At 50.3% G+C, this 12,850-nt stretch overlaps 1 protein-coding gene across 1 annotated transcript in view; it reads right to left on the reverse strand.

Annotated features, from left to right (window-relative positions):
• Positions 1–12,850, reverse strand: part of ATP2C2 (ATPase secretory pathway Ca2+ transporting 2) — a 53,979-nt gene that overhangs the window by 23,002 nt on the left and 18,127 nt on the right. The window contains exons 4-11 of the mRNA XM_037142417.2: positions 10,568–10,657; positions 9,030–9,065; positions 8,864–8,925; positions 5,239–5,347; positions 3,246–3,395; positions 3,090–3,158; positions 2,675–2,750; positions 1,260–1,326 (exon numbers count right to left, since the gene is read on the reverse strand). Of these exons, the coding sequence (XP_036998312.2) occupies positions 1,260–1,326; positions 2,675–2,750; positions 3,090–3,158; positions 3,246–3,395; positions 5,239–5,347; positions 8,864–8,925; positions 9,030–9,065; positions 10,568–10,657 (659 nt within the window). The remainder of the gene's footprint in view (positions 1–1,259; positions 1,327–2,674; positions 2,751–3,089; positions 3,159–3,245; positions 3,396–5,238; positions 5,348–8,863; positions 8,926–9,029; positions 9,066–10,567; positions 10,658–12,850) is intronic.

Raw genomic sequence — 12,850 nt, forward strand, 5'->3', positions numbered from 1 at the left:
CACCTCTGAAAGAGCCCCTGTAACTTAGCAGTCACGCCTCATTCCCTCCCCCCGGCTCCTGGAAACCACAAATCTAAGTTCTGTCCATGGATTTGCCTATTTTGGACCTCTCCTATAAAAGGAAGTTACACAATACGTGTAACTTGTGTAACTTGTGTGAAGTTACACAATACGTGGCCATTTCTGTCTGGTTTCCTTCACTTAACATCCCGTTTTCTAGGGCCTTCCGAGCTGTAGCAGGCGTTGAGGCTGAATCACGTTCCACTGCATGTTTTTCATCCATTCACTGCTTGATGGGCCTCTGAGCTTGTTTGCACTGCGGGTTTTATGTGCTCTGTATGTATTTTTGCTCACGGACATTAAAATAATTTTCCACATATCACCTGAAGCATCTTGCCGGCACCAGCAATGGGGGGGGGTGTCACCATATGGAAACCACGGGGCTTAACATGAGCCTAGAAATGTGTTGGCTTTTCTGTGTCCCAGAAGGGTCACCGGCTGCCCTTCCATGGGGACATATCCAGTTAGTGACCATCCCTGACATTCTGCCTCCCTTGTCTTGGTGAGCAGCCGTGGAAAAGCTGGGGCAACTTCAGTCACTGCACAGCACCTGCTCCCTGTCCCCCTCCACATTGTCCACTGGGACTTGGGGGTGTGACTCTCGCTTGTTAGAGTCACCATGTGGAGGAAAGGCAGGTTCCTTGGGCTTAAAGTCAAGGGCCCTGAGTCCCAGTCCTGCCATCAGCTGTGTGGCCTCAGTGGCATGTCCCTTACCCTCTCCTGTAGATTCTTCTGTAAAAGAAGGACCTAGACCGTGCTTCAAAGGAATAACCGGAGCAAACACACACTGTGCACCCTGGATGGTTGCAGGGACCTGCACCTGCTCTCCTGTCATCCCCGCCATGACCCCAGGAGGGGCTGTCTCATCCCTCCCATTTTACAGAGGGGAAGACTGAGGTGCAGAAAGTACAGAGGTTTGCCTAAATCGCATAGCTAGCAGGGGATAAGGTTGGGATTGAACCCTAGGCAGGCTGGCTCTGGAGTTCACATTACTAGCCAGAAAGACCCAAACTCATGGGCAAAAAGTGACAGGAATGGAAACTCCAAATCGGATGCTTCCACTTGCTCTGTGAGCTTCCCCCGGGCTCCCCAGCCTGTCAGACGGTGTGCTGTCGGGGGACCATGGCTTCCCCACACTGCTCCTGCTGCCCAGCCTCCCCACCTTGTCTTGCTGCACTGGCAAGGGAGGGAGCCCTTACCTGACCCCGATCGTGAACATGCTAAGAAGGTGCTTCCCTTGCAGCCACCCTGTGAGTATGATTATACCTGGGGAAGAGACAAAAAAACAAAACATGTGTACACACACACACACACACACACACACACACACAGTATCCAACATCTCAAGGCAGGACGGATTTCAACATCATTTCCTTAGAGAGTTCACAGCAATATAGACCTGGGCCAATGATGAATAGCCTCAAGGACTTTAACTACTTTTCCCTTTTTAAGGAAGATACCTTCGCACCTACAAAAAAGAATGGTTTTACTTTTTCAGGAAAGGATCAAGCCAGTTCCAGTAAGGAAGAAACAAGCAGCTTGTTTTGGGCTGTGGTACATATCCACAGATTATTCCAGAAGTTCCCCTGAGCCATGTGCGCCCAGGACTGGACCCCCGTCCCCCCAGAGCTGTCTGATGGGCAGACAGTGCTGCCTCCATGAGGGGCAGATGGGCCCATTTCCTAAATCGTCTTATCTTGCTATGATCATGATTAAATACATCCCCTTTTCCATTTTCTCCTTCATCAATCATTTACCCAATGCTTCCTAAGTACCAGGCCCTGGTTTTGGTTTGCTCTTTATTAAGTCATTGACTCAATAAATGTTTACTGAGCGTCTACTATGGGCAAGGCACTGGTTGGTCCTGCAGGTTGGGAGCAAAGGGCACAGGCTCAAAGCCAGAGCTGGGACGGCAGGAAGGGCAGGTGAGGGGACCAGGGCAGCTCCACCAGGATGACCCAGCGTGAAGCCTGCATTCAAGTCTGCGGCGCCATGTTCATGCTGTCCTTGGTGAGCTGCCGAAGTCCATGAGGCATAAGCCCAAGCACTGCCTACTTAGCAGCACAGAAATATGGCTGGGCACACCGCTAAACTACATTTCCCAGTCTCCCTCGCAGATAGGCAGGCTGTGTGACTCCATTCCCACCAACTGAAAATGGACAAAAGTGAGGATACTATGTCTTGGACCCTGGCTTAATAATTTCCCATACAAGCTTCTGTGCTCTTTCCCCAGCTATTGGCTAAACAGAAGGCTGACCAGCCTCCAAGGACCCAGAGCAAGGGAGAACAAGAGTGCAGTTGGGGTCTGGGGCCCCAAGTGGGCATTTGGAGTCGAGCTATCCAAGAAAGCCTCTGGACCAAGGACATGACCATGGACTAGGATGTGAGCAGGAAGTAAACTTTGACCACACTATCATTGCACTGCAGGGGCTGCTTGTTGCAGCAGCTAGCCTGGTCTGACTAATACAGTTTCCTTTGTCACTGTCAGAGAGTCTCTGGTCTCAAACCCCCATCTTCACTCAGATGAGCGGCAAGATGTGTGAGAAGCAACGGTAGCCATTCAGGGCGGCTGCCCTGAGTCCCCAGGACCAAGAGCAGACACTGCTTCACTCACCGATTATGCAGAACGAGAAGAGGGTCAGTTGTTTCCCCAGACTGTCCATGTCTTTTTGCAGAGGAGTTTTGGGAGTCTGAAAGGATGGGGACAAGGGCTTTGTCAGGTGACATGTCAGCATCCCTCAGCTTCTGCCTGGCTCATGTGTACCCTGATCCGAGTGACAATTACACAGGGTACACTTACATAAAAATTCATTGACCTCTATACTTCATATCTGTGTACCTTATTGCCTGTAAGGTATGTCTTGACAAAAATCCCAGTGAATGTCTTAAAATAAAAATGAACTTTTAAAAAGTATACTCACATTTTTCAAAGTATACTCATTTCTAAGGGGTGGGCAGAGCGGGTATCACTAGCCTAGAATAATCTCACACCCAGCTTACAAGAAAACCAGAGCCCCAGTCGCCCTTACCTCTTCAGCCCGCATCATCTTAAACACTTCTCCAAACTGAGACCTTTCCCCAGTTCCGATCACGACCCCCTGCGTTCGGGAGAGGAAGTGTGAGATCTGAGGTCAGAAGCCCGCTGGTGAGGGAAGCCAAAGCCCCCAGCATGCCCCAGGGCTCACCTGACCCTTCCCATACTGCACCAGGGTCCCCATGAAGACGATGTTTCTCAGGGTGGTGAGGTCCCCCTCGCCAGTCAGTGGGGTGTCTGTCTTACTGCATGGCTCAGCTTCTCCCGTCAAACTGGACTCATCTACCAGGAGGTCTGTGACCTAGGGCAGCAAAGGGGAAAGACAGTGGAATCTGCCCTCGCCGCACCCTGTGAACTGCTTTTAAAAGCACAGAACAGAATCTAACACCTTAATGTCAATTGCCAACAGACAACAAAAAAGGAACACCACAAAATGAGGAGACAAACATCGGAACATGACCAGATTCTTCAAGAATTGGAAAAGAGTAGGAAAAGCTTTGACTGTGTGGCCCCTCTCAAAAACTATGAAAATCTTGTACCTTCTTTTACATTATTTTAAACTTTAATATAACATTTTCTGAACTAATTAGGCAATGGGTAATTTAGAATATATCTTTCAACGTACCTGTGCCAGGCTCCGAGAGGCCAATCCCTCCCTCAAAACCACACACTGGGCAGTGCTGGGTGGGGATTTGAAACCCGGGGCCCTCTGACTTCCAGCACGTGCCCATCACTCCCCGGTGCCAGGCACCATTCCGAGTACCTTGCATCTACGAAGTCATTTAATCCTTACATCCACCTTTTGGGCATTAACACTCCTGCCTCATTTTACAGATGAGGAATCTGAGGCACAGAGAAGTTAAGTGCCTTGCTGCAGGTCACACGGCTTGTGAATAATAGGTGTCAGTTTCAAACCCAGCCAATACTCAGCCCCAGGGCACTAACCACTCAGAGGCACTGTCTCTCCATAGCACCAGTGGCCGGTATCTTCCTTCTCAGCTGGGCTGCCCAGCATCAGGACAGACCCAGCAACCCTGGAGTCCCCACATTGGGAGGCAGAGTCCTCTCTTGGTGAAGTGGACCATGTCAGACTGGCTTCCCCAGTCTTCTCTGGGGACAGTGGTTTCTCTAATGGGACCCAAGAGTCCCAGACCTGGACGCTGAACACCGGCACAGCAGTGGGCGGGCGTGGAGGGGATGGGGGAGTAGGAGGTAAGGAACCCATTCTGATGCAGAAAGGGGCACTAGCATGTGCCTAAGAGAGAATGCCCTAACTAACCGCACCCCCCCTTCTGAAAGTTGGGGCAGAGGGCTGGGAAAGCCTGAGGGGCCATCTGGCCCCTGTCCCAACTTCAAAGGCTGGCCAGGACATTGTAAACACAGGGCCCCAGAAGTTGGTTCCTGCCTCTTCACCTCTCTCCATCCTCCCCACCTCCAGGCCGCCCTTCCAACAACATGCTGTTCATCCTACAACTCCTGACAAAATAAATAAATCGGGCAGATAACCTGTGCCTAATCCTTTATAGCTGAAAGCTTTGAATAATTCTTAAGCATTCTTGGAAGGAATCATAGAATAGATTATCGCTCTGAACTTGATTAACCTTTTCTTGAGAATCCAGGACTACCTCCCAGAGCCTCGGGGCTTGTTCTGTGAGGCTGTGGCAGCCTGGCACCCACAAAGGGTGGGGACGCGGCTTGCCCCACACCCCATGTCCCCACACTGAGCAACTGCAACAGCTTGTGATACTTTTTCATGGCGTTGCTGGTTCTGGTTCCCTTCTCCCTAGGCAATCTGATACCACCTCTTTCCGACCTGAGTGAGGCTGTTCTAGAGGGAGTTTTGCCTCATTCCTCAACCCCACCCTGGTTCAGTCTGCGGCTGCAGTCCACTGCAAACTAGAAAGTCACGCAAGCAAAATCGGTTAGGCTTATACTTAAAATGAGAAGAGATTATTTGTGAAATACAATTTGAAGAGCTTTGTGTTTGAAATTAGCTTGTTTGCTGCCTCCTTGACTTGTTTGTTGCATATGTGTGCATGAGCATGTGTGTGTGTGTGAGCATGTGTGTGAGAGAGAGAGAAGGCCTGCCTTCGATATGCACGAGTACCTACGTATCCCCCCAACGGCGGTCTGGGACCCCTCACCTCGGTGAGACGAATGTCTGCTGGGATCCGGTCTCCGATCGAGAGACACACGATGTCTCCGGGAACCAGGTCTCGTGCAAGCAGGTGCTGCAGCTTCCCTTCTCTTACGCTGCATTGGGGATATTAAAGAGCAAATCACCCGCTGGCATGCCGTTTCTGTGCACTTTGATAAATTTGAGCAAAGGCTATAGAAACACACTTTCTCTTTCAGTTACGGGCACAACTTTGTGCCTTTGTGGTGGTGTTAGGTTTTAAATTCATGTATCCTAAACAATTTTGGGGGAAAATGTGTGGCTTCTGGGAGGCCCTGGTCCTCATCAGAAAAATGGGACTTTCACTGTTTACCCTGCCTGGAGGCCACGTGGCCTCCAGAAGCTTCTGCAGGTCTCAGTCAGCAGTTCTAAAGTTTCCTTAGTGGAGCAGTAACTTGTACCCTCGGTGGAGACACCACTCTGGTCACAGCCTCGTCAGAGCTGGGAGCAGCGGGGGACCACCGTCCCACAGGGCCACGGCCACTCCTTATGGCCACCGCCTCTCGACAGTGGGCGTGCTTCTGCGCACAGGTTCTGGCTGGAATCCCACCACACACCGCCCTCCTCCAGGATGCTGCAGCTGCCTCCCTGCTGGACTCCTGCCTCCCTCCGGCCTCCTTCAATTCAGCCTGCGCACGGCAGACAGAGAGCTCTTCAAACACAAAAATCAGATCCGAACTTCTTCTTGCTTCAAGCCCTCCGATGGCTTTCCAATGCCCTTGGAATTCAACCCAAAAGCCTTGCTAAGGCCCTGTCGACCTGGACCTGTCTCTTCCTCACCTCCTGCTGCTCCTTCATCACACCAGCCAGCCCTTGAACACACCCAGCTCTCTCTAGTCTCAAGGATATTTGGTGACCTTAAATGCTGGAACGGACATTTCCCTTCTCCTGGATCACTGAATTCAATCTTGTTCAAGTACCTACCCTCTCCCCCACAACTCTAGGGGTGGTCCTGACTGGTTGAGATCATTTGGGGTGATTCCCACCCCCTGTTCATGATTGGCTTAGGCTCAGGCATGTTCTGTAACATTGGCCCAATGAGACACTAGTAGACATTTGATGGGGCTCGTGAAAAAGGTTTCCTCACTCTGTAAATACTAACACATACACATACACAGAACCTCTTCTTTCTGTTTGACCTTTCATGTCTGGTTGTGATGTCTGGAGCTGTGGCAGCCAACTTGGGACCATGAGGGGGGCCAGAGAACATAGTCAACAAGCTGAGGATGGCAGATTAAAGGAATAAAAGGCCCAGGTCCTGGGTATCATCTTGAATTAATTAACCCCACTGCCACCCCACCTCAGATTCCTTGCCTTGAGACAACACAACTTCCTCGTGGTTTGTGCAGCTGAGTTTTCTGTTCCTTGAAGCCAAGAGCACCTGTCAGATATATGTCGGCTCTTCCCTCAGATCTTCCCATAGCTGGCTCCTTTTTTTACACCTTGTCTTCAATATCAGCTTTTCCTTATATGTCGATTAGTTATTTAAAATTATCTCCACCAGCCACTATTGCATCTCTGTGGGGTTTTTCTGTTTCGTTTTGATTTTTGTGTGACTTTGGGTTTTGGGGGGTCTTTTTGGCTTGCATATATCCGCTGCATTCCAAAATTTTGTTCATGGATATAACCCCAGCATTATTTGTTCCAGCACACAGTAGGTGCTCAATTAATATTTAATGACTGCACAAAGGATGGAGGTAACGCAGGAAAGGTCTGCCCGGCAGGAGTTTCTCCTGATTTGTGCACTGGCCCGTGGAGACTCGGAGAGCGAGCCTGCGTATCCGCCATGCTCTTCCAACTCTGCCAGGGAGCCTGCCACCGCTGCTTTTGAAAGTAGAATGTCTTTTAGAAGTAAGACTTCTGAGGGCATCAATAATGTATATACTCACCTAAAAGGCCAAGACTTGGTATTTAAACCTAAGATTGAATCATCAAACCACATCAATCATTTATGTGTCCCTTTGCTCATATGTCTCACAGCACACACCTGGATTTCTGACGGCTTCGCTCCTCCAGTTATTAAGCCCAGGCACTTTTACTGCCCCCAGTGACCCTCTCTTGTGCCTCCACATTATCCTCTTTTTGTCTCCATGTTGTTATTCCTTATTTTCTGCTACACACACACACACACACACACACACACACACACACACACACCCTGCTGATTCCTTGAGAGGCGGGACTCTGTATTACTAGATCTTTCTATCCACCAGCTCTGTGGCTCAATGCTCCCATATATACCCAAATATAGGCCAAGGTTCTTTCCCAAGAATTGTCCTTCAGAAAATAGTTACTGCGTGTTTAAGTCCTTCCAAAATACGTCAGGCCGTGTGATACTTCTGAGCAGCAATGCGTATTTGGGAAAGACACATGACCCAGAAATGACCTCAACCATTCTAGTCAGGATGGGGGAGAAAATTTTGGCCTTCTCGGAAATCGTTTCACTTTACAGGAAGAACAGATGTGTGGATTGGTGGTATACTACAAACTAAATTAAGAAAAAGCCAGGCGTACAGCACGCCCCCTTCCCTGTCCGTTGGCTTCCCCCACCGAGGGCTGCGGTCCTCGTAGACACTCGGAGCCTGAGCTGTGCCACAGGGGAGCCGCTAGCCCCCTGTGGCTATTTTATTTTTTAAAGATTTTATTTACTCATTTTTTAGACAAGAGAAAGGAGGAAGAAGAAGATAAACATCAGTCTGTGGTTGCCTATCACGTGCCCCCCACTGGGGACCTGGCCCACAACCCAGGCATGTGCCTTGCCTAGAAATTGAACCGGCGACCCCTTGGTTTGCAGGCTGGCACTCAGTCCACTGAGCCACGCCAGTCAGGGTCCTTCGTGTCTATTTTAAATTAAACTTCAATAAAATGAAGGACTCAATTTCTCAGTTGTCCTGGCTACATTTGAAATCCTCAGTAATCATATGTGACTAGTGATGTTGTGCAGGACAGTGCAGATTACAGAACATTCCAGAAAGTTCTACTGCACAGTACTGTCCAAACTGAAATGCCCATGAGGTACTGACAGATATTTTTTGTCTTTTTTTTTCCTTCTTAAGCATCTTTGGTGAGGGCTGTGTGATAACAAGCTGCAAAGTGGAAACGCCCAAGCCGGCCAGAGGCCGGTGCCCACCGGCAAATGCCTGCAGTTCACGCGCCTGTCGTCCCACCCCTCAGCCAATGTCCTGCTGCCTCGGCTTGTCGAAGCCCCGCATCTTGGCCTCGTCTGAGCCCAGCCTTCGGAAATCCAGTGAAATTCTGAGTGCTCTCAGCCAGAAAAATGCACACCGTTTCACACGGCGTATGACAGGTCTCCTGGGCCACCCTCCTCCCAGAGCCACGTCCATCATCTGTGGCCCCCAGGCTGGGCAGCCTGATTAGACGCTAAGGACGGAATGGAGGCCCAGAGAGATGGAATGACGTGCCCGAGGAGGCGAGCAGCCCAACGACAGGACAGGGACCAGGCCAGAGCCCCAGGACGACATGGTTCTCCTATATCACACTACAAGGGACACGGATTTTGCCAAACTTGCCGCCAGCCCACTGGCTTCTCTGATGAACCAAGAAGTCCCAGGCGGGGGTGGTCTCTGACTTACCAGTTACATTCGGGAGGAACCAACTTGGTCAGTTCTTCCAGAGATTTCTCCGACCTGTACTCCTGGTGGGAAGCACATCAAACGCACTGTTCAAAGTGGGGAGTTCCACAGAGCTCCCATCACACCCGGGTCACCCCAACCCGGACCCCAGGAAATAAATACACACCTGGATGAAGGCGACGGTGACCACAATCAGCACGGCCTAGGGAGCAAAGGGGATGGGCGTCACCACCCAGCTGCTCAGCCAGCGGCTGAGTCTGTGGGAGGTGAGGGGCGGTTATCATCTTTCCAAATAAATATCCCTTTTTCTTGCAACACAAGTGTACTGTGCAGAAACTTAGAAAAGTGCCAAAAAAGGGCAGAAAAATCACCCCAACTCCCTCCGCCTGAGGTTCACATTTTGGGGTATCTCTCCAGATTCTTCTGCCTAGACACACGTATATAACACAGGATCCTATGGTATGGACATTCTTTCTATAAACTGCCTTTTCACTTGACATACTGCAAACATCCTTCCACATCAGAAGATGTGGATCTAAGTTCAGCCTTTTCAACAGAGGCAGCAAATTCACAGTGTGGAATGAGTCCGTTTTTGTATTTTAAAAGACTGCTTGACAGATGGGAAGAAGCTGGAATGATATCCATCAAAGTGTTCAGTAGAAGCCATGCATAAAAGGTCCCATATCGTGTGATCCTATTTATATAAAATATCCAGAATTGGTAAACCCGCAGAGACAGAAAGAGATTGGTGGTTGTTGGGGGCCAAGGAGGGGAAATGGGAGCAAGTGTTCGACGGGCCTGGGGTTCCCCTTTAGGGCGAAGTGTTTTAGATCCAAACAGAGGTGGTGGTCGTACAACACTGTGTGTGTACTAACTGTCACTGAATCGTTCACTTTAAAACGGCTGATTTTTTTGTTATGAGATTTTTTTTCCACTTAGGTTAAAAAATGGTTTTAAAGATTTTATTTATTTACTTTTAGAGAGAGGGGAAGGGAGGGAGAAAAAGAGGGAGAGAAACAGCAATGTGCAAAACATCAACGGGCTGCTTCTCACACACCTCCATGCAGAGACTTGACCTGCAACCCAGACATGTGCCCTGACCAGGATTCAAAATGGGGCCTTTCACTCTTGAGGGACGATGCCCAACCCAACGGTGCTCAGTGGTTCTCTCTAGGTAATGGACTACAAACAGTTATTCTTTTGTTTTTATTTTTCTTCTTTTTTTAAATGTCACTGTGTGGTTGCCTCTCACGCACCCCCTACCAGGGACCTGGCCCACAACCCAGGCATGTGCCCTGACTGGGAATGAAACTGGCCGCCCTTCGTTTCCTAGGCAGGAGCTCAATCAACTGAGCCACACCAGCCAGGGCCAAACAATTACTCTTTGTACCGCATGCACAGCCAGGATTGAACAATTCCATCCTGGCACGTGGGAGAGGAATTCATTGCAATGGTGTTCCCAACAGCAAAGACCAGAAGGCACCCGGGTATCCACCAGAGAGCAATGGCCAAACAAACCAGGACACCTCAATATGGGGGCCGAGGAGGATGTGGATTTGCTTTCCTGTCTTTCTGCTGCACATTCCACTTTTTTCTCTATAGCCAAACTCTTTTTTCCTTGCACGATAAATAAGCAAACACCCAGCAAGCCGCTGGGCAGCCGGGGCTGGGGGCCGGGTGCTGCTCCCAGTGCAGTGCACTCACCACGGCGATACTGACGGCGTCCTCGTACTTCTTCGTGAGGATGCTCACCAAGGCAGAGGCCAGAAGCAGCAGGATCAGGGGGTTCTTAAACTGGAAAAGGAAAGCAGGAGGCGTGGGTTCGTGTCTGTTCTCACACAGAGCAGCCGGGCTTCTTACACCACGTCAGTGTGTGCGACACAGTTCCTCACGGCCAGGCTTCCAAGCCAACAACTAGTGGCCCAAGGGCTGGGGGAGAGAGGCCACCACTGTCCAAGGTTCTCCTCTGCCTGAAGTGCCCCACAGTCTTTTCATTGACACTGGCTTCCTGGGGGCCACACAGCAGACAGGAGGTGGTACCAATGGGGAGAACACACCACATGCCCCGGTGCTGCGCTGGACAGGGATAATCAGACTCTTCCTGGCTCGTGGCCTCCTTCTGAGCCCACACCTGCAGGGGGACAGGCAGCAGGGGGTTGTTGAAAACTTGCTGTGCAGGGGGACTGGTGATAAGCTGGAGAAACAGTAATACTAAAAATCAGAAATATTTATCGGACACACGTGTATGTTATCATTCCTGTTGGATTAGTGAGCAACCTGAGGCTCTGAAAGCACCTGAATGTCCCAAGGATTCAGGCCAGCCTGACTCCCAAACCCGTGCACCCACTGCTACACCCCAATCAGGGCGGGCGCGGGGCAACCTTTAGTAAGCAACTTATCGTGTGCTAAGCTTTCTCCTTCTTCTGTAAAATTCAGAACGCTGTTTATTTGTCCCATGTTCTACGTGGGGAAAATTGGGGCTCAAGGAAGTTCAATAACTTGCTCAAAATCACAAAGCTGCAAAACGGGATTTGAACCCTGACATCCTGATGTTAATAGGCCTTTGCCTCATGATTCCGGGGCAATGTGTCTTGGTCATGCTAAGGGTGAATTCCTAATGGCGGGTCTTCTGAACGGGAGAAGTAGGGCTGCCTTGTGAAGTGGTGAGTTCCCCGTCACGGGAGGGGACAGACAAGAGAAGCACAATGCCTGGCATGTGGCAGCCATTGCTCAGCAAAAGCAAAGAATTAATAAGCGCGTGCAGATAGACTTTCTGTACTCATCAAGGGGGTGGGCGGTGATCCTGCAAGTATTCCCACAGATGGAATAAACATGCTCCCCACTCCTGGATGGTGAAGAGATGTTATTTCTGGAAAGACCCTGGGTAGAGGCCGGGGGAAGAGCATTCGGTGTGAGGTGCTGACCAGGCAGAGGCAGGAAGGAGGATGGCTGGGGAACTGGGGGAGTGGGTCCTAGTGAAAGGGGCAGGTAGGGAAGACCTGAGGAAACCCAGCTGGAGGAAGAGACTGTCCCCCACAGCCAGTATGCCAGCCTCCTTCCCTGGGCTCCACTTCCAGGCACCTCCCCTGCCTCCTTCCAACGCTGGGGTTCCAGGAGGCTTCTGGGCTAGCCAGAGCCATCCGTACACCCAGAAGATTTTCTGCCAACATGCATCAATGGATGACATCCCCAGTGCACTGAGAACCAACCAATGAGCAGGGTGGGCCCTGGAGGAGAGTGGAGGCTGAGGATGCTCCAAGGAGCACTGTGATTGGTCCCTGAACCAACCAGTCAAGAAAGCTTTAAATGCTGAGTCAATAGAAGGCAACCTCCTGAGACCAGGAAGGAGGGAGAGGGGCCAGGGCCACAGGAGACCCTGGGAGCCTGGGAGCAGGCATGGGAGGGGGTGCAGAAGGTGGGTGGTGGTGGGAACCAAGGCAATCTGAATGCCTTCAGGTATCTGGGAAATTCTACCTCCTACCTGGGGCTTTCTGAACTGGTATTGGTGGGTGATGTGATAACTTCTACACTGGAACTTACGGTCATGTGTATTTTAAATTTTTCTTTCCTTTTCCCAGGGGCTCCAGGCATTTGATGTGTGTGCCCTCCATTTAGTATGCTGCCTGCACCAACAGCAGGTTCAGAAGGGCGGGGGCCCTGCAGCTGCGGCCTGGTTTCACTGCTCAGCATCTCCACTTACTACTCTGTGACTCTGGGCTCCAGTTGCCCAGAATGACAGATAAACAACAGGCCACCCAGTTAAATTTGAATTTCAAATAAACAAGAAACTTTTTTTGTGGTCTTAGTAGGTCCCACACAACATTTGGAACCCACTTATACTAAAAGATTGTTTTTTTCTTTTGTTTAGCTGTCTGAAATTCACATTTAACAGGACGTTCTGTGTCTCTTTTTGCTAAATCTGGCAACCCGCATGCCTGGGGAGATATTCCAATTGCCTTGTATTCACCCATCTCGTGTCGAAATGGG

This window comes from Artibeus jamaicensis, unplaced genomic scaffold (assembly GCF_021234435.1).
Source record: "Artibeus jamaicensis isolate MK-2021 breed Jamaican fruit bat unplaced genomic scaffold, CSHL_Jam_final contig_464, whole genome shotgun sequence".
Classification (NCBI taxonomy): Eukaryota; Metazoa; Chordata; class Mammalia; order Chiroptera; family Phyllostomidae; genus Artibeus; species Artibeus jamaicensis.